The sequence below is a fragment of the Sinohyriopsis cumingii genome, chromosome 9 (assembly GCF_028554795.1).
Source record: "Sinohyriopsis cumingii isolate HCF-2022 chromosome 9, ASM2855479v2, whole genome shotgun sequence".
Lineage (NCBI taxonomy): Eukaryota > Metazoa > Mollusca > Bivalvia > Unionida > Unionidae > Sinohyriopsis > Sinohyriopsis cumingii.
Genome location: NC_142969.1, coordinates 81,716,699 through 81,739,224, shown reverse-complemented (window position 1 = coordinate 81,739,224; position 22,526 = coordinate 81,716,699). Strand labels below are relative to the sequence as shown.

Below are 22,526 nucleotides of genomic sequence, written 5' to 3'. Positions count from 1 at the left end.
TTTAAAGAACAAAGGTTGTTGTAAATGTACTAAGTGTAGATTTTAAAGAACAAAGGTTGTTGTAAATGTAATAAGTGTGGATTTTAAAGAACAAAGGTTGTTGTAAATGTAATAAGTGTGGATTTTAAAGAACAAAGGTTGTTGTAAATGTAATAAGTGTGGATTTTAAAGAACAAAGGTTGTTGTAAATGTACTAAGTGTAGATTTTAAAGAACAAAGGTTGTTGTAAATGTACTAAGTGTAGATTTTAAAGATCAAAGGTTGTTGTTGTTGTGGTTGTTGTTGGGTTTAACGCCATTTTTCAGCACGATAGGCTATACATGGCGGCCAGTATTAATGGTGGAGGAAGAACCCGGAAAACCCCGGAAAGAACCACCGACCCACGAGAAGCTACTGGCAAGCTTTCTCACATGCCCACATTGGCTGAATCTTTGACTCGAACCGCCGCAGACAGAGGTGAGATGGCAGTGATCCGTAACGAAGAGCGCTTTAGACCACTCGGCCACTTGGGGCCCCATCAAAGGTTGTTGTGAATGTAATAAGTGTGGATTTTAAAGAACAAAGGTTGTTGTAAATGTAATAAGTGTGGATTTTAAAGAACAAAGGTTGTTGTAAATGTACTAAGTGTAGATTTTAAAGAACAAAGGTTGTTCTAATGTAATAAGTGTGGATTTTAAAGAACAAAGGTTGTTGTAAATGTACTAAGTGTAGATTTTAAAGAACAAAGGTTGTTCTAATGTAATAAGTGTGGATTTTAAAGAACAAAGGTTGTTGTAAATGTAATAAGTGTGGATTTTAAAGAACAAAGGTTGTTGTAAATGTACTAAGTGAAGATTTTAAAGAACAAAGGTTGTTGTAAATGTAATAAGTGTGGATTTTAAAGAACAAAGGTTGTTGTAAATGTAATAAGTGTGGATTTTAAAGAACAAAGGTTGTTGTAAATGTACTAAGTGTAGATTTTAAAGAACAAAGGTTGTTGTAAATGTAATAAGTGTGGATTTTAAAGAACAAAGGTTGTTGTAAATGTAATAAGTGTGGATTTTAAAGAACAAAGGTTGTTGTAAATGTACTAAGTGTAGATTTTAAAGAACAAAGGTTGTTGTGAATGTAATAAGTGTGGATTTTAAAGAACAAAGGTTGTTGTAAATGTAATAAGTGTGGATTTTAAAGAACAAAGGTTGGTGTAAATGTAATAAGTGTGGATTTTAAAGAACAAAGGTTGGTGTAAATGTACTAAGTGTAGATTTTAAAGAACAAAGGTTGTTGTAAATGTAATAAGTGCAGATTTTAAAGAACAAAGGTTGTTGTAAATGTAATAAGTGCGGATTTTAAAGAACAAAGGTTGTTGTAAATGTAATAAGTGTGGATTTTAAAGAACAAAGGTTGTTGTAAATGTACTAAGTGTAGATTTAAAAGAACAAAGGTTGTTGTAAATGTACTAAGTGTGGATTTTAAAGAACAAAGGTTGTTGTAAATGTAATAAGTGTGGATTTTAAAGAACAAAGGTTGTTGTAAATGTAATAAGTGTTGATTTTAAAGAACAAAGGTTGTTGTAAATGTACTAAGTGTAGATTTCAAAGAACAAAGGTTGTTGTAAATGTACTAAGTGTGGATTTCAAAGAACAAAGGTTGTTGTAAATGTAATAAGTGTGGATTTTAAAGAACAAAGGTTGTTGTAAATGTAATAAGTGTGGATTTTAAAGAACAAAGGTTGTTGTAAATGTACTAAGTGTAGATTTCAAAGAACAAAGGTTGTTGTAAATGTAATAAGTGTGGATTTTAAAGAACATAGGTTGTTCTAAATGTACTAAGTGTGGATTTTAAAGAACAAAGGTTGTTGTAAATGCAATAAGTGTGGATTTTAAAGAACAAAGGTTGTAAATGTACTAAGTGTGGATTTGAACAAAGGTTGTTGTAAATATACAAAGTGTGGATTTTAAAGAACAAAGGTTGTTCTAAATGTACTAAATGTGGCTTTTAAAGAACAAAGGTTGTTCTAAATGTAATAAGTCTGAATTTTAAAGAACAAAGGTTGTTGTAAATGTACTAAGTGTGGATTTGAACAAAGGTTGTTGTAAATGAACTAAGTGTGGATTTGAACAAAGGTTGTTGTAAATGTACTAAGTGTGGATTTGAACAAAGGTTGTTGTAAATGTACTAAGTGTGGATTTGAACAAAGGTTGTTGTAAATGTACTAAGTGTGGATTTGAACAAAGGTTGTTCTAAATGTACTAAGTGTGGATTTGAATAAAGGTTGTTCTAAACGTACTAAGTGTGGATTTGAACAAAGGTTCTTGTAAATGTATTAAGTGTGGATTTGAACAAAGGTTATTTTAAATGTACTAAATGTGGATTTTAAAGAACAAAGGTTGTTCTGAATGTACTAAGTGTGGATTTTAAAGAACAAATGTTGTTCTAAATGTACTAAGTGTGGATTTGAACAAAGGTTGTTGTAAATATACTAAGTGTGGATTTTAAAGAAGAAAGGTTGTTCTAAATGTACTAAGTGTTGATTTGAAATAAAATGCAGTGTACCCTGGACCAATTAGATTTGAAGAGCAGGGATTATTATAATGCTTTAAGTCATTGGTTTAAATGATGCAGTGAGTTTAAGTCATTTGTTATGCATATTCAATTTGTATGGTTTGCTTTTGTCAATAATTACAGATTGTACGGGTCATTTTAAAAACAACATATCATATACCTTGTTTGCCTATGATTGTACATTATATTTTACTCTTAGTCCTCTGCCTACGATTATTCATTATATTTTACTCTTAGTCTTCTGCCTATGATTATACATTATATTTTACTCTTAGTCCTCTGCCTACGATTATTCATTATATTTTACTCTTAGTCTTCTGCCTATGATTGTACATTATATTTTACTCTTAGTCCTCTGCCTACGATTATTCATTATATTTTACTCTTAGTCTTCTGCCTATGATTGTACATTATATTTTACTCTTAGTCCTCTGCCTACGATTGTACATTATATTTTACTCTTAGTCCTCTGCCTACGATTGTACACTATATTTTACTCTTAGTCCTCTGCCTACGATTGTACATTATATTTTACTTAGTCCTCTGCCTACAATTGTACACTATATTTTACTCTTAGTCCTCTGCCTACAATTGTACACTATATTTTACTCTTAGTCCTCTGCCTATGATTGTACACTATATTTTACTCTTAGTCCTCTGCCTACGATTGTACACTATATTTTACTCTTAGTCCTCTGCCTACGATTGTACATTATATTTCACTCTTAGTCCTCTGCCTATGATTGTAAACTATATTTTACTCTTAGTCCTCTGCCTACGATTGTACACTATATTTTACTCGTAGTCTTCTGCCTATGATTGTACATTATATTTTACTCTTAGTCTTCTGCCTACGATTGTACATTATATTTTACTCTTAGTCATCTGCCTATGATTGTACACTATATTTTACTCGTAGTCTTCTGCCTATGATTGTACACTATATTTTACTCTTAGTCTTCTGCCTACGATTGTACACTATATTTTACTCTTAGTCCTCTGCCTATGATTGTACACTATATTTTACTCGTAGTCTTCTGCCTATGATTGTACATTATATTTTATTCTTAGTCTTCTGCTTACGATTGTACATTATATTTTACTCTTAGTCCTCTGCCTACGTTTGTACATTATATTTTACTCTTAGTCCTCTGCCTACGATTGTACATTATATTTTACTCTTAGTCCTCTGCCTACGATTGTACATTATATTTTACTCTTTGTCCTCTGCCTACGACTGTACATTATATTTTACTCTTAGTCCTCTGCCTACGATTGTACATTATATTTTACTCTTAGTCCACTGCCTACGATTGTATATTATATTTTACTCTTAGTCCTCTGCCTACGATTGTACACTATATTTTACTCTTAGTCTTCTGCCTACGATTGTACACAATATTTTACTCTTAGTCTTCTGCCTATGATTGTACATTATATTTTACTCTTAGTCCTCTGCCTACGATTGTATATTATATTTTACTCTTAGTCCTCTGCCTACGATTGTACACTATATTTTACTCTTAGTCTTCTGCCTACGATTGTACATTATATTTTACTCTTAGTCCTCTGCCTATGATTGTACACAATATTTTACTCTTAGTCTTCTGCCTATGATTGTACATTATATTTTACTCTTAGTCCTCTGCCTACAATTGTACATTATATTTTACTCTTAGTCTTCTGCCTGATCTAGATCACAGTCATGCTTACATCAATGATGTTTTCATTTACAATGACACCTATAACGATCACTTGAAAACCATTCAGAAATTCTTTGATTTAGTGATGCATATTTGACAACTAATTTAGGTAAAATTGAGTTTTGCTGTGCTTGTGTTAAATTTTCAGGACAAACTACAAAGGTCAAGGCTATCTCTGATTTGCATGTGCCTATCAGTGAAACAGCAATTGATGTAATATGTGGGTACAGCTGAATATTTTTAGAAAGTTTGCTCAAATTTTTCCATAATTGCTTAAGTCCTGCCCAAATTCTTGTGTAAGGAAACAAAGTTTCATTGGACAAAAAATATCAGGAGGCTTTTGATAACCTGAAGGCCATACTTAAGGGTGCACCTGTTCTCTAGTTCCAAATTTCAGTCAATCACTTAAAATGTCTGTTAATGCAAGTGATGCTGGGGTTAATGGAGTATTGATTCAAGAAGATAAAAATAGTGTGGATCATCCAGTGTGCTATTTTGTAAAGTAACCAAACAAGCACCAATGAAACTACTGCACAACTGTATATTTTGTGTCATTCAAAAGACTTCAACTTATGTAACTTTAATCATAGGTGCATCTGACAAATAGAAGAAAACTTTACTGTATGAATTGTTCTTTTAGGAATGGGTGTGTTCCAAACGGTTCTATCACCAGTCTGAATTAATACAATTCTAATTAAATTCCATTGGTCGTCAAAATAAGATCTAGCCTATAGTCTTTAATTTACCAAGTGGCCTGAAGTGTGCTGATGTGCCAACAGTCTTCCAATTAATAACAGTAATATCATTTAAAATGTCCTTGTCTCAATTCATTATTATAATTTTATATATATATATATATATATATATATATATATATATATATATATATATATATATATATATATATATATATATATATATATATAATTCTAAATCAATGTTTCTGTCAAAGAATATTTTAAGCAATTTGTAATTCCAGAGAATAATAGTTTGAATAAATAATTCCATCCAATTTCAAAACCTGTACACAAAAATAAAATGATTCTGCTTCTGATGTTATCACAAGAATGAAATTTGTTTCAAGTAAACAAGGTTATAAAAAAAAGACACAAAAGTAGAGCCAGGATGTAGGTCCAAATTTTATTTCTAGAAGATTACAAGTTGTAAGCAGATAAAATCTGTTAACAAAATTATAATAAAGATCATAGGAAACCTCAGGTACAACAAGGTTTTCCTGGTGGAACTCCAGTATTCTAGACCCAGACCCAATTAACATGTCTACCTTTATTGTTAGTCACCCTAGTAATTAACTCCTAGAGATATATTAACTATGTCTTATGTCTTTGCAAAATAAAAGCAGTTTCAATGTCTCTAGTCAGGTATACAGTGAACTTAATTTTGCACAAGTTGAAATCCAAAATACCATTACACACAGTCTATCATCCTGGAGAAGAAAAAAAAAACAAATACAAAAATTAAATATACATAATAATAATAGAGACATTTTGAATTGCACTTTGTGATAAATCAAGACTGAAAGAACATCAACACTTTTCCAACGTATTGGTATATCAGCACATCCAAGATTGGAATTCATTTGGAACACCACTGGAATTCATTCGGAATAATCTACAATTCTGTACTTGTGATAATATGTTTAGGACAATTTGGAATTTATTTCACAATACTTAAGTTCTTTTTACATTTTCACTTTGTATTCAGGTAAACAGATTATTTCTTGAATATTACTCAAATTTGTTGATTTTCACTCTTTCTGTTACTTAGTTTAAGACCATATAGTCGTAACACATTAAATTCACCAATTCTAGCATTTAAATGGTTGGACACTATTGGACCAAGGTAAAAAGAGGAAAGCTTTCGATCAACAATTACTTCATGCAAGACAACAGTACCCAACAGTACAAAAGTTCTTAAACTGTTTTGATATGTTGTGAGATATTTTACATCTGTCAGTATTTGATTGGTGGGAGGGTGATGCTTAACATAACAATCACTCATTTTACATACTGTGTGTACAATTACAGACATCTCCCCCTGCTTGTGTGTGTATAAGCCATACTGTGTGTACAATTACAGGCATCTTCCCATGCATGTGTGTATAAGCCATACTGTGTGTACAATTACAGACATCTCCCCCTGCTTGTGTGTGTATAAGCCATACTGTGTGTACAATTACAAGCATCTTCCCCCTGCTTGTGTGTGTATAAGCCATACTGTGTGTACAATTACAGACATCTCCCCCTGCTTGTGTGTGTATAAGCCATACTGTGTGTACAATTACAAGCATCTTCCCCCTGCTTGTGTGTGTATAAGCCATACTGTGTGTACAATTACAGACATCTCCCCCTGCTTGTGTGTGTATAAGCCATACTGTGTGTACAATTACAGACATCTCCCCCTGCTTGTGTGTGTATAAGCCATACTGTGTGTACAATGACAGACATCTTCCCATGCGTGTGTGTATAAGCCATACCGTGTGTACAATTACTGACATCTTCCCATGCGTGTGTGTATAAGCCATACTGTGTGTACAATTACAGACATCTTCCCCCACTTGTGTGTATAAGCCATACTGTTTGTACAATTACAGACATCTTCCCCTGTGTGTGTGTGTATAAGCCATACTGTGTGTACAATTACAGACATCTTACCCGACTTGTGTGTATAAGCCATACTGTGTGTACAATTACAGACATCTTCCCATGCATGTGTGTATAAGCCATACAGTGTGAACAATTACAGACATCTTCCCCGACTTGTGTGTGTAAGCCATACTGTGTGTACAATTACAGACATCTTACCCAACTTGTGTGTATAAGCCATACTGTGTGTACAATGACAGACATCTTCCCATGCGTGTGTGTATAAGCCATACCGTGTGTACAATTACTGACATCTTCCCATGCGTGTGTGTATAAGCCATACTGTGTGTACAATTACAGACATCTTCCCCCACTTGTGTGTATAAGCCATACTGTTTGTACAATTACAGACATCTTCCCCTGTGTGTGTGTGTATAAGCCATACTGTGTGTACAATTACAGACATCTTACCCGACTTGTGTGTATAAGCCATACTGTGTGTACAATTACAGACATCTTCCCATGCATGTGTGTATAAGCCATACAGTGTGAACAATTACAGACATCTTCCCCGACTTGTGTGTGTAAGCCATACTGTGTGTACAATTACAGACATCTTACCCAACTTGTGTGTATAAGCCATACTGTGTGTACAATTACAGACATCTTCCCATGCGTGTGTGTATAAGCCATACTGTGTGTACAATTACAGACATCTTCCCCGACTTGTTTGTATAAGCCATACTGTGTGTACAATTACAGACATCTTCCCCGACTTGTGTGTATAAGCCATACTGTGTGTACAATTACAGACATCTTCCCCCACTTGTGTGTATAAGCCATACTGTGTGTACAATTACAGGCATCTCCCCCGACTTGTGTGTATAAGCCATACCGTGTGTACAATTACAGACATCTTCCCCAACTTGTGTGTATAAGCCATACTGTGTGTACAATTACAGACATCTTCCCATGAGTCTGTGTATAAGCCATACTGTGTGTACAATTACAGGCATCTCCCCCCACTTGTGTGTATAAGCCATACTGTGTGTACAATTACAGACATCTCCCCCCACTTGTGTGTATAAGCCATACTGTGTGTACAATTACAGACACCTTCCCTGGTCAACACACACAAGTGATACATTCAACTATAAACATACTTTCTTCCAAGATGGCTCAAAGAACAATTTTCATGGGACATAACAAGACATCAGGGCTATCAGGTCAAAATAAAACCCAAACCCTAACAAATGAGTTTTGTTCCCCTAACTCTAAATACAAAATAATGCAGTTAGGTATTTATAAAATACTTCTTCTTTAAATTAGTTTTTGATATACAGTATGTGTACAAACACCTAATTAATTCAAATATTGGTGTGTGGAATGTAATAAAATTGACAACCAGATTATCATTGTAAGATTGAATGTCACAATCTACCTGCCAGATTGAATGGATATGTCATAATCTACCTGCCAGATTGAATGAGTATGTCTTAATCTACCTGCCAGGTTGAATGGATATGTCATATCTACCTGCCAGATTGAATGGATTTGTCATAATCTATCTACCAGACTGAATGGATATGTCATAATCTACCTGCCAGATTGAATGGATATGTCATATCTACCTGCCAGATTGAATGGATTTGTCAAAATCTACCTGCCAGATTGAATGAGTATGTCATAATCTACCTGCCAGAATGAATGAATATATCATAATCTACCTGCCAGATTGAATGGATACGTCATAATCTACCTGCCAGATTGAATGAATATGTCATAATCTACCTGCTAGATTGAATGGATATATCATAGTCTACCTGCCAGATTGAATGGATATATCATAATCTACCTGCCAGATTGAACGAATATGTCATAATCTACCTGCCAGATTGAATGGATATGTCATAATCTACCTGCCAGACTGAATGGATATGTCATAATCTACCTGCCAGATTGAATGGACATGTCATAATCTACCTGCCAGATTGAATGGATATGTCATAATCTACCTGCCAGAATGAATGGATATGTCATAAACTACCTGCCAGAATGAATGGATATGTCATAATCTACCTGCTAGATTGAATGAATATGTCATAATCTACCTGCCAGATTGAATGGATATGTCATAATCTACCTACCAGACTGAATGGATATGTCATAATCTACCTGCCAGATTGAATGGATATGTCATAATCTACCTACCAGACTGAATGGATATGTCATGATCTACCTGCCAGATTGAATGGATATGTCATAATCTACCTACCAGGTTGAATGGATATGGTATAATCTACCTGCCAGATTGAATGAATATGTCTTAATCTACTTGCCAGGTTGAATGGATATGTCATAATCTACCTGCCAGATTGAATGGATTTGTCATAATCTACCTTCCAGATTGAATGAATATGTCATAATCTACCTGCCATATTGAAAGCATATGTTATAATCTACCTGCCAGATTGAATAGATATGTCAAATCTACCTGCCAGATTGAATGGATATGTCATAATCTACCTGCCAGCTCCAGGTTCTGTCATGGCAATGGCTCCAATACATGTACCTGCTGTCATCCTTGGTATAAACTTCTCAACCTGCTCCCTAGAACCATAGTGGGTGATGTAGGGCATCACAATGTCTGAGTGTAGACCAAAACCTGGTCCAGAACAGTTCACATACATCCTGAAAATGAAGAAAAGAAAATACTGGTACTGAACAGCCCATACACAAACACACACACACACACACACATATATATATGTTAGATAATTTTTAATTCATACTCTACATAGACTCGAACCCAGGTCCACAGGTAAACAGGGACCCATCACGATGGAATACAACAGACTGAAGGCCAAGAAAAATATCATGAATGGCACATCATATGCCTATCATGTATCTAATAAAAATCCATGCAGGTAACTTAAATTTGTATGTAAAAACCACTTATTTTTTTTTAGTCACAATGACTTGGACCATTGAACTTCTGACCCAAAAATTAAAAGGTTTTTCTTCACTTCAATTGCAAGAAATTTACAAAGTATGATCCAGGTCTGTGATGTAAAACTAAAAATAATACAAGGACACAGGTTTTCTTCTTTCAGTCTAAATTACCAGGACCATTCATCCTTCAGCTTCTTGGTGTAGAAATAAATGTTACTGTATAGAGGCCATTTATCTTTTTAGTCACACCAACCTTTGACCTTGTAACCCCAAAACAGATAGGTTTCTTCCTTACCCCAAGTACAAGGCAAAGTTTGGTTGATGATGGAGTTATTGTAAGAAAAGCATCTTCTTTAGTCCCTTTAGCCTTGATCTTTGATCTGAAATTAATACGTTTTTTCCAAGTTTGGTAACTCTAGATGGCGGGTAAGATGAGTTATTATGCAGAAAACATTTTTCTTCTTTCATCCAGTTATTTTGACACGTTATCTTTTGACCCAAAAATTAAATAGGGTTCTTCCATATTGAAAGTACGAATCAGCCACAAAGTATGACAACAAAAGATAATGGTAAATTTAAGTTATTGTGAAGAATCCATTTTTTCATTCATGGTGACCTTGACTAATGAGTTTCTAACCCTAAAATTAACGGGGTTCTTCTTTACACCACATGTAAGCTGTCCACAGGATTTTGTTGTTATTGTTGTTATAGGGTTTAACACCATTTTTCAGCACACGATAGGCTATACGTGGCAGCCAGTATTAATGGTGGAGGAAGAACCAGGGAAAAGCCCGGAAAGAACCACCGACCCACAAGAAGCTACTGGCACAATGTCTCACATACCCACACTGGCTGAATCCGAGACTCAAACCCATGCAGACAGAGGTGAGATGGCAGTGATCCGTAACGGAGAACACTTTAGACCACTTGGCCACTCAGAACCCCCCACATGGTTTTGTAACTGTTGATGGTGCATAACTAATAATAATAAAATACTTTATTCACAATGTGTACCAAAAAAATGCATTGAACTGCACAAGACAAGAATTATTGAAGGCTGGAAATAATAAAATATGGCAGTTGCTTACAAAACTGGGATGAAAAGAATGTTTTACTTCTGCATTTAGGCTGTTAGACAATTCAGCCCAAAGACAATTCGGCCCAACTTGGACCAAAAATAAGACAATTCGGCCCAACTTAAAAGACAATTCGGCCAAACTCGAAAGACAATTCGGCCCAATTTTATAATTTAACTGACAATAGTTTTAATAAGTATTTATTTTTAACATTCATTTTGACAATTCTTATATAATGTTTTTACCGTATAGTTCAAAATCCTTGCATTAGGTAACTTAATTATTCATTCTTATTTTAATTAGTTTGTAAAATAGAATAGGTTGAGAATAAAATTTGAAACATTTGGTGAACTAGATAAATGTTTTCCGAAGTTATAATGGTTAGGAGCTTTCTGATATCTTTAGGAAAACCGTCCCAAAGACAAATATTACTATGGAGAAAAGACGTCTGATAAAAAGTATAGTAGAGATGGACGTGATGCTTGGGGAGTTACGTAGACAATAATGAGATGCATCATATCTCCTGTGGAAGAAGGTTGATTTTGTTAGGCACTTGCCCACTTGGTCTCAAAACCTTAATTCTCAGGCAAAATACAAACGTTACAAGAGATCTTCTCGTATTTGAACGTATTTGTTATGATTTGCAAATAAAATGATACCGGGGAAAATGTTCGAAAATTGCATAATTAGGTATTTTGCGATAATTTCACATAAATGTAATTCAGAACATTATTGCGTTTTGCTATTATGAGTTACGAAAAAGACAGATAAATGTGCACAACGTAAGATGCATCTTTACCGAAATTTCTCGTATTTTAAATTTCATTTAAATTGATAATAATGAATATTCAAAACACCAAAAAAACATTTTAAGTTGTCAAATTAATACCTGTCTAATCTTAACAGTTTCCGATTCAAAACATAAGCATGAAAGTTTACAATGTGTATGCCTTTTTTTAGTAACTCCAAAAATATAACGTATTTATCAGATACATACGACAAAAGACTGTTCATTAAATCTGTAACTGTTTTCACTCGGCTTTCTTGGTTCCCTTTTGGTTATGAAAATATGGCATGAAATTATTACAGATATGTTTGATTAATCATATTAAACACATATATGAAGCAGTGTTACAATCTGAAGCCTAAAATCAAATATATTAGTATAATATCTCATGAACGGTGTCACTACTCTTAGAAAAATGTAAAGGTATTCTGTAGAATATTATCTATTAAGTATTATTATTATTTGATAAATCAATATAGAATATTTGACCAGACAACTTTTATTCAGAATGTCATGCAGATGCATATATTTTTTTAAGCATAAAAGTAAATGTATTTAAGTATTTTCATTAGAAAGCGCAATATATGTTAGTTTGTGTTCTCTCTCTCTCTCTCTCTCTCTCTCTCTCTCTCTCTTAGCTATCTTACATAGTATCTACTTGCTGTTTGAAGAAAATTATCTTTATACAACTATCGTAAAGTTGGGCTGAATTGTCTTTCGAGTTGGGCCGAATTGTCTTTTAAGTTGGGCCGAATTGTCTTATTTTCGGTTCAAGTTGGGCCGAATTGTCTTGGGCCGAATTGTCTATAAGTCCTGCATTTAATATCAAAAAAGGGGTTGTTCATAACTTAATATCATTATGTAAGATATTCCATATTTTAAGGAATGTTTTGGGATTGTTAGTAGAGGAGGATGTGATCTGACTACGCTTCAAAGTATTCAGATTATCTGGTACCATATTATATTGAACTTTGTACATGAGGAATGAGTCACTGTAAAACATAATCAACTGTGTATTTCAAATAAAAGTTCCAGCCACTTTCTTCCAAAGATTTTCAATGTATTTTTGGAAGGTAAGATGATGTTGTTGTTGTTGTGTGGTTTAATGCCATATTTCAGCACAATGATAGGCTATGCATGGCGGCCAGTATTAATGGTGGAGGAAGAAAACGGGAAAACCCCGGGAAGAACCACTGACCCACGAGAAGCTACTGGCGAGCTTCCTCACATACCCATGTTAGCCGAATCCTAGACTCAAACCCACATAGACAGAGGTGAGATGGCAGTGATCCGTAATGGAAAGCGCTTTAGACCACATGGCCACTCAGGGCCCCAGAAGGTAAGATGAACAATGTCTCTAAATAATTAAACAATAATCAAATTGAGGTAATATAAAACTGTACACATTAAAATACTGAATTCATTCTAAATAAAATATTCCTATATGCAGAGTTGACTGGTTATTCCATGACAAGGTGTTATCAAGAGTTGACTGTTTATTCCATGACAGGGTGTTATCAAGAAGTGGCTGTTTATTCCATGACATGGTGTCATCAAGAGTAGATTGTTTATTCCATGACATGGTGTCATCAAGAGTTGATTGTTTATTCCATGACAGTGTCATCAAGAGTTGATTGTTTTTTCCATGACAGTGTCATCAAGAGTAGATTGTTTATTCCATGACATGGTGTCATCAACAGTAGAATGTTTATTCCATGACAGTGTCATCAAGAGTAGATTGTTTATTCCATGATAAAGTGTCATCCTCTGTGACTCCTATCAGTTTTTCATCACTAAGCAGCAGAGGGGGCGAATCCGACATTTTGTCCAATCGTTATTTTGCTTAATTATTACTTTCTGCACTCAACGGATCCGGTGTAATCAGCGCTGGTTAAAAAAAAAAAACGACGTCGGTCCATCTTACACGATGGTGACGTCATTTGGTTTAATTAACACCTTCTGCGCGCCGATCCCCAGCGTCGTCAGCGTCCGGTAAGCACATCGACGACCGCGTCGATGTCATCGCCCCCTCTGCTGCTAAGAAGTTATTTACAATGAAAGTCTTTATGATCTTACAAACAGAGTGATCACTAACTCCTCCTCTTGCAGATCAATTAGGTTATTTGACTGATCGGTAATTCTAAAATTAATTCTCGTTAAAAACCGATCATGGCATCGCATATAGACCGGATTAATCGGACTCTCAACGATTAAAAATCCCGGAGGGGCTGTTGGTGAAAACGAATAAAGGATATATCCCTGTTGAGCCTGATTTGATTGCTTGGTATCCACCTGGTAACTCCCTTCGATAACATCACACACTAGATTAATCGCTATCACTGATGCGATATTTACGTTGTATGGAGCAATATGCCTACCACCATCTCCGTTATCGTGTCTGAGGATAGTTGATGGGGGGGTGTCCGCGGGTGGATTCTCAGGCCATCCTAGTATGGTTCTTATTGAACTGTTATAAATATCAACCATATACCCCGGTGTGCTTATTTCAATCGTCGACGATAACGTCGGTTCATGAACCGTAATAGCTATTTTTGATTCCTTTCCTGTGATTGATTTTATCCTGCGTTGAAATTCTTTATTGATTTGTTCTATTTGGTATGACCCAGTTGGTATTGTAACCTCCTCCCAGTCTGGGGTCCCATCGGGTTTATTTGTCCGTGCAAAAACCAGCGAGTTATTAGGTTGTTGTCCGTTAAATGCGTCCGCTCGGATATTAGGCCAACTGTGATATACTCGCAATTTTGCCAGCGCTATTTCCTTCACTGGAACCGGCGATGGGAAGTTCACACTAAATTCGGGTTTCGTTGACGTTATCGATATCATATTTGTTTGTACCGGAGTGGTGTTCTCCGCGATCCGCTGAAGTAATTGAAACCCTTCGGGGTTCAGCGACATTATTATTATTCGTTGTTTTTAGTGTCTAATTTTAACAACCAGGTGGTTTCGGCTTCCAGTTGAAAATCCTCGATTTTTGACATCGCGGAGCTATATAACTGGACCATCGTGGAGAATTCAACATCGGATACGAACAAATTATCAATCGATAACGAGATCAACCCGGATAATTTCGAGTATGCGTCGGATACTATTTGATGTTTTACTGTATACTCGTTGAGTTTTTTCTGAAAACACGATGATATCTTCCTAGTGATTGCGTTGGCGACTCCAGCAACTGTTGTCATCGCGGAGACAGCGATTGGAACAGCGATCGGGGTTATCGTGGTCATCGTGGATAAAATAACACCGGCGCCAGCTACTATACCCGATACCGAGTACACGACCGCGTCGATGGCGGTTATTTTTCGGCGGTATTTTTTTATTTTTGCACGGTATTGTTCGGAAAGCGTTTTCAAGTTCGCGGAAAATTCTTTTGCGGTATCGAATCGATATTGATGTGACGTCGGTGATACCTCTGATTCAATTTCCTTGGTGGTCATTTTTATTTTAAAAGAGCTAGTGTTTTTAATTACTTAGATTCGCTACAAATTCCACATACCATGTAATGTTTGCCCTGGTTAAATTTCCATCAACGGCATAAATTGTAAACGGTTCAGTTGCGTCCTTGTCTATAATTGTTGATATTGTATTGTTAAACCCGGATGAACTCGACGATAATATATTAAACTGCATCATTGAAACCAGTGTCAGTCGATAAATGCCCTTAACAGTTGCGGTGATATTTACTGTATTCTGTGTAAGAGTCCAATCGAATGATCCATGCCGAATTGTGTATACTGTGTTGATGATGTTCTCATGAGGGGTTTTTATTTTTTCGAGTTGATCTGCCATTCTCGGTAGTCTGTCTTTAATCGCTTCAACATCAGTTATAACTATTCCTACTCCCCGCCAACTCGCGTCTATATTATTCTTGTTCGCTGCAACATTAGTTTTGATTATTTCTATTTCCCGTGTATTCTCGGTCATACTTTTTTTGTTCGCTGCAACATCAAGTTTGATTGTTTCTATTTCATATGTATGCACGTCTATACCTTTTTTATTCGCTGCAACATCAGTTTTAATTAATCCTATTCCCCGCCAATACGCGTCTACATTTTTTTTGTTCGCTTCAACATCAGTTTTGATTGTTCCTATTTCCTGTGTATGCGCGTCCACACCCTTTTTGTTCGCTTCAATATCAGTTTTGATTGTTCCTATTTCCTGTGTATGCGCGCTCATATTATTTATGATCGTTGTAACATCAGTTTTGATTGTTTCTATTTTCCGTCCATGCGAGTCTACATTATTTATGATCGTTGCAACATTAGCGCCGATTATTCCTATTTCCCGTTCATGCACGTCTACACTCCTTTTGTTCGTTGCAACATCAGTTTTGATTGTTTCTATTCTCTGTCCATACGCAGTGATATCATTTATAGTTATTGTAATCTCATCCGGCTTGGTATTTTTTTTACCAAAGAATTTATCAAAGTTGTCATCGATCCTGTTAACATTTTTTCGTAACGAGGTAAATTGGCCCGGCAGCGTCATAAGATCCGAAATAGCATTTGTTATTATTATAAAATTCGGTTCGGTTGCCGTCGGGGGCCCCCGAAAAAAACTATCGACAATGTGTCGCACATCGTCGAAATGCGTTAGCGTCAACACGATCCGTTCTTCATACGATTTAATTTCACTACGTAAACCTTTTAACGAATTTGACATGGTTATATAATTGTCGCCAAGTGTACTTATTTTTCCATTTATCGTCAAGATGGATTCACCCGGTTTGAGTCGTCCGTCGCTGGTATACAGCGCGATAGTGTCCTCGGCGGTATCACGCTGTCGTATTAAAACGTCATCCAGCGACACATTACTGGATTTCAATTTACCCTGGCGGTCTTGAAATACAACTATTTCATCTGGGTCAACACTGGTTAAGTTCAACGTATCAGCGATTTCATCCTCAATTAGTTTTTTTATGTCATCGGTGGCGGGCGTTTCCGTGGGCTTTTTCAGCGCCGAAACCGGTCGTCCCCAGATATCAATCATTATTATTGTAAATGTTATTCTCTAAAATCCGTTGAGCTTCTACGACCCCACTAGTGTATTCGTTTACAACCACATGAGGTGGTTTTCGCGATGATGAAATCGCCGCAAGTACGTTCAATACCTCGCGGCCACATATCGGTGGGTCGCTTAATCGCTGTGTTGGCAGCGTGGAATAAAAAACCCGGGCCGAACACGCCCGGGCTGAACACGCCCGGATATACCGCATGAACTCTTTCGGCGGGGCTAACCCGTATGAATCAAAATAGACGATCGCACGCGGATCAATCGCGTATGCAACCCAATGAGTTCCCGCTCCGGAGGACCCATCGAGGTTAATTATGCCGGTTTCAATATTCCTTGGTGCCGCCGGTAATTGATCCCTCATAAAAACACCTCTGAAGTTTTTTATCGCTAGCGCGTTTGCGGCGTCTATTAAATCAAAATTAGACATTGGAGTCATAGACTCAGGAGTCATTGACTCAGGAGTCATTGACTCCCGAGTTAATAAACGGTTCCCGGTAGTCTTAGACCCTTTCCCGAGTACCATGAATACGGGGTTCCCGGTAGTCTTAGACCCTTTCCGGCCACGGGTCGTTTTTTTTTGTAGCCTTTCCCGGTTGCCTTCTTCAATGCCATCCCCGCCGCGGTACCAACGGCCCCCAACGCCGCCGCCTTAGCCACTGCTGGTGCGGCCGCGGCAATCAACGCTGGAATCGCAGCTAACAGCGGAAATATCCCACCGGTCTTTTCCATGTCTTTGATCGCTGCGGCCGAGAAATCTACCTGAACACCCTTTCTGTTCTTCATCGCATTATTGAAATGTTTTATTTGACGCGTCGTCAACGATATCTTATGATTACCACCTGCCATCTGTGACGGCTTCAGCGTTATTGTGGTTCCGCATTGTTTAGCCGACTTTGATCGTAATTTCTTGACTTGACCATCAGTCAACTCTACACTGACGACACTATACGACATTTTATTGTAAACGCGTTTTGTGCTTTCAATTACATGTTTTCCACTGGCGCATCAACGATTCTCATTCGTCCGCCAGCACCTTCTAGCAGCATTGATTTATCGCTGAGGATGACAGCAATAGCTCTATAATTAGCAATAACGCCGCGAGTTACATTAGCTCGGAAGTGTATATCAACGACGGACTGTCTTGTTAAATCAAGATGTTCCAGCGAAAAGTAATAGATCGGATATAGTTCTTTGAAATCATATTGTGATATTTGCAAACCAGTGTCGACGTTTTGATCACGACTCATATATGACAGCAACCGATGGTACACACGTGCGACATGGTTTTGACCGTAATTAAGTTGTATATCCTCGGATGGTTCCTGCTGGCCGTTTATTCTCAGCGAGACGTCAGTAACGCCTAATCGATCAAATATCATATGGCTGAATAATTGATTATCAACTCTCGTCATATCCTGCAACGCAACAAATATATGACGCGGAGCCGAAATGCCTTGTTGTGATGCCAGGTTCCATGTGAATATACCATTGATATTTGATTGCTTAGTATCTGTTGTTGTTGTTAGCCAACTTAGTAATGATTTTCCTCCCTGCTCCATGAAGGATAGCAATCGTGCCTCTGTGGTAATGGATGGAGTCATTACTGGCATCCACAATAATATTTTAGTTAAAACGACTTTACCAGGGTCATTATTTGGATTTGCAGGATCCGCTGGAATTCTCCAAATTGCATTTCTATCATCACCTTTTCGCACAAGCACCACGGTATGCTTTGCTCCGTAGATAACTTTTCGCACGTTCCTACAAAATCCAAATATATGATGCAGTGGAATCGCGCATGAGAAAGATCTACGCGCCCCTGTTAACATTGATATGCGTGTTGCAGCTCCGATGTTAAAATTAGGATCGCTGTTTATAATCATATTCTCAACATCAGCATCATTGTTATTAGCATTATTTCTTGGTCGTCTTACCACAAATTGCGAGTTTCCAGCAGTGTTTCTAGTATCCTTTGCAAACATCATAGATGGACCCGCTGATCTTGTATAATCGTCTGAATATCTTGCTAGCCCGATTATTGTTGTAGCAACATCAACATCGCGTTCTATAGACTCGATCTCTCGCCCGTCAATGAGATATTTTGCGCTCTCAAACAGCGCCATTACGCCGTTATTGACTAAGCCAACTTTGGTACCATCTGGATACGGTGCTGGTACAGCAGGAGTATCGGCCTCTGTTACAAGTTCTCCTTCGATTTCAATAAACGCTTCACACGGTAAAAAATATTTACTGGTATCATGGACTTGAAGTTCAATTCGCGATCGTATGTCGGGTTGTACTGCATGATAGGAATAAAATTGATAATTACGGACAGAATCATCCTTGTGCACTGGTGCGTCCATATCAAACGCCGGGTCAGCTGTTCGTTTAAACATTTTATTTAATAATACGCTGATGCATCTAAATCATCGTCGTGGTTTTAAACCACTTCCCGCTATTATGTTTGCGATGTCATCTTGATTATTGTTTACCAACGACGCTAGTTTTTCTTCCACGGCGTTATTTATCACTTTACTGACATTTGCAGGCATCACTGTCGTTGATGGCATCACCGGTGGTTTTTGCTTTTTTCTCCTCACCAACGACATTAGTTTGTCCCGCGCGGCTGAAAGCGCCTTTCCGGCAACGTCTCCAATAGCACTAATTCCCTTATCACGAATAACATCAATAGCCTTCATTCCTAATTGTTTGGCTAACGGCGCTACTTTTGGAGCCATTCTTGTAAATAACCCCGCAATGGTGCTACCGAGACCATCTCCATAGTACGCGCGGTAAACAGGCAATCGCGAGTTTACCACGTAGACGAGTACTGGTTTATTGTGGTTGTAGTGTATGATCATCTTTATTAAAAACACCAGTTTTCCAATTAATCATCCACGAGTTCGTCTATGAGCGTTCGATATGCATTAATGTCCATAATACCGCCTGCAAATAAACGCTTGCAAATATCAGCGGCCTCATTGATTATTTCCGGAGAGTTATTTCCGGCTCGTTTTCCTCCAATTAGTACCTCTAGCCGTGATATATCACTGAGAACACTACCAGGACAGGTAACGCCGTAGGATTCTTTACCAACAGAGTATCCTTTTCCTTTTTTTGGTGTTATACTCTTAACTTCCTTGTGGAATGCGTCGTAATCGGATTTACTACGATGTGGTAATGCATCTTTATGTTTACTCGCTAAATACACTATTCTTGCCCAGTCTTTTAACGACTTTATATTTTTCTCGTAACCGCTATTGATATGCTTCTTATCTCGTATGCTCTTAGCAAAATTGTTGGCAGCAAAATTAATTAATTCTTCCCTGTTGCTGAAGCCTCTAATTTGATCTATTGTGCTCTTCTTGAGTACAATACGGGGTATATTCCCCTCTTTTTCTTCCGGTATTTCTTCTTCCGGTATTTCTTCTCCCGGTATTTCTTCTTCTGGTTCTTTCGCAGTAGCACCTAGTTCTTCCTCGTCGGCCATTGTAACATAAGGTTCTTGTGGTTCGGTTATAGCGAGTGGTGGTGACCTCCGTGTTGTAGCAGCCGCTATTTTCGCAGGGAGTGTTTCTAAAGACCTTTTTGTTTGTTTTGTCTCCGCCGCTATCTTTTCAAGCGCATCGAGGACGGGCACAGTTGCCGCCGTAACATCTTTGGTCGCTTTAGTTACCGGGGCAAAGAGTTGTTCGCTTCCAACAGTAAAATCGGTTTGTAGTTGCTGCCGCGTTTGAAGTTGTTCTCGGACCCTGTCCCGTAACGGTATGAACTTTTTAAGCGCCGCTAGCCGCTCTCTGGCTAGCCGAGTAGTGAGTGATTCACCTACCATTATTGCAATTGCGAAGCAATTTCTAATTTCCCGCCCAGTGCGTCATCGGAGGCTCCGTCTATAATCCTTCTAATGTTTTTGATCTTACTAGAAATCTCCCGGCGTCGTTCATAAACACGTCCGAGTTTTTTTCGTATTATTTCAACGGCAGTGAATAGTCCAATGAATGCATTTGCGTCATTGTGGTACAAGTTTTCATTGATCGTATGTTGTAATCGTTTTATGAAAAAATACTCGCGGGCCAGGGTAAAACGCCCCCGTTTCGACTGTTCGTTAATAATCTCATAATCGGATAATATTTTTTCACTGTCGAGACCATCAGATAATTCAATTCCTTGATTTTTTAATTTTGAAATCTCGGCTAATATATTATTGATGTCTTCGATATTCATTATTCTTATAAAACATCTTGTTTTTAAATAAAAAGAAAAATGAAACCCCGTGTATCAATCCCGAAGGTGTTTAATAATTCGTTAGACGTGACCTCGTCAGCGCCATAGGCGCCGGTGACTTCATCACTCGCTGATTTCTGTTATATATGAAAATCGAATTCTATGCCCGGTCTTTTTTGAGATCGCTGAATTCTGTATTCCTTCTGCAACAAATCGTATTGAGGCGATATAAATGTCAAAATATTTTCCTGCCTCATTCATCGACTGAAATATTTTTTCCTCGTGAGTTGTTGTATCAAATGACTTTACGGGTTTTGCTTTCTTTGGGTATTTACCGGTTTGGCCTTTTTTGGTATTCTGACTTTGCGAGATAGCTTGCAAGTTTGTAAGAGAATTATCAGTCTTATTATTATTAATATGATCAATCACAAGCCCATTTTCGATTAATCCGTTGAATGCTTCAAATACAATCCTGTGAACATAATACTTCTTTTTTCCGGCACCAAACATCAAATACCCCTGATTACTTACGGTACCAACCGGCTTCTTCAGTTTGCGGTTTCTAACAATGCCGTCGCGAGATGCCTCGTAACTGACGAGCACAGGATGCGGCTGAAATTCTTGGTCCATTTGTATAATAATACTATTTGTCTAATTTATTATTTGGTTTAATTATAAATCTTTCAACGTAGTCTTGGGGGGTTTTGATGACGAAGTCTGCGGTAGGGTCAATGACGGCGTTTTTAATTCGCTTGTCATAATAGCGTTTTAGTTCCCTGTATCGCTTTCCGCCACAATTAATACACAACTGCGATTTTCCTCTTACACCGACGTGACAAACCAAGCACGGGAGGGGGCCAAGAGAACCATTACGAACGCTTTGTAAATGATACCCGCAGAATTCACCTCTACATGATTTATTGCACGGGGTTGTCGACCCAATCATCAACCATTTGCAGTGATTCATTATACTATATTCTTTCATTTAAATACTTGTTTTAATTATATGGATGAGTTTGAGAGATTGGCAGCAATTAAACCCCGGAAAAATATTAAATTCAATCTCGATAGAGTCCTCAAGGACACACCAAAAGCGTTAATAAACGATAAAACCCTGTTGAATAAAATACGCGATTGTATCAATGAATTCAAGCGTGATGGCGCATCTCACAGTTGGTCAACATTTCGAATTGATGGCATTGTTGATGCTACCATGAACGACAACCGCGCAGCAACGATAATATCACAACTTGACGGTAAAAGATATTTCTTCAGAGTAAAATTCATTGTCCGGGTGAAATCAGGCGATTGGATCATACGTGATAAATTTGAACCAGTTCTCAGCGACATGAAAACAGTCACTGTCAGCCGCGACTCCAAGCCGGGGTTGTTAACCGGAATTGATAGACCATACTATGAACGAGCGTATCCTGAAACAGCAGTTGTTTATGGAATATACCCGTTAAATAAGAAACCTGATATCGGAAAACTGAAACCGATGAAACAGTCAACTGGGATAAATTGTGTAGCAGAACGAATAATAGAGCATTTTACAAATGCGTGTCGAGGAAACAAATTGACTGATTTACGACGTAGCAAAATC

The 22,526-nt window shown here is 37.2% G+C and overlaps 1 protein-coding gene across 1 annotated transcript in view; it reads right to left on the bottom strand.

Annotated features, from left to right (window-relative positions):
• The window catches only part of LOC149792124 (long-chain specific acyl-CoA dehydrogenase, mitochondrial-like), a 77,990-nt gene that overhangs the window by 21,699 nt on the left and 33,765 nt on the right, over positions 1-22,526 (bottom strand). The window contains exon 5 of the mRNA XM_089970649.1: positions 9,377-9,541. Coding sequence (XP_089826775.1) covers positions 9,377-9,541 — 165 coding nt within the window. The remainder of the gene's footprint in view (positions 1-9,376; positions 9,542-22,526) is intronic.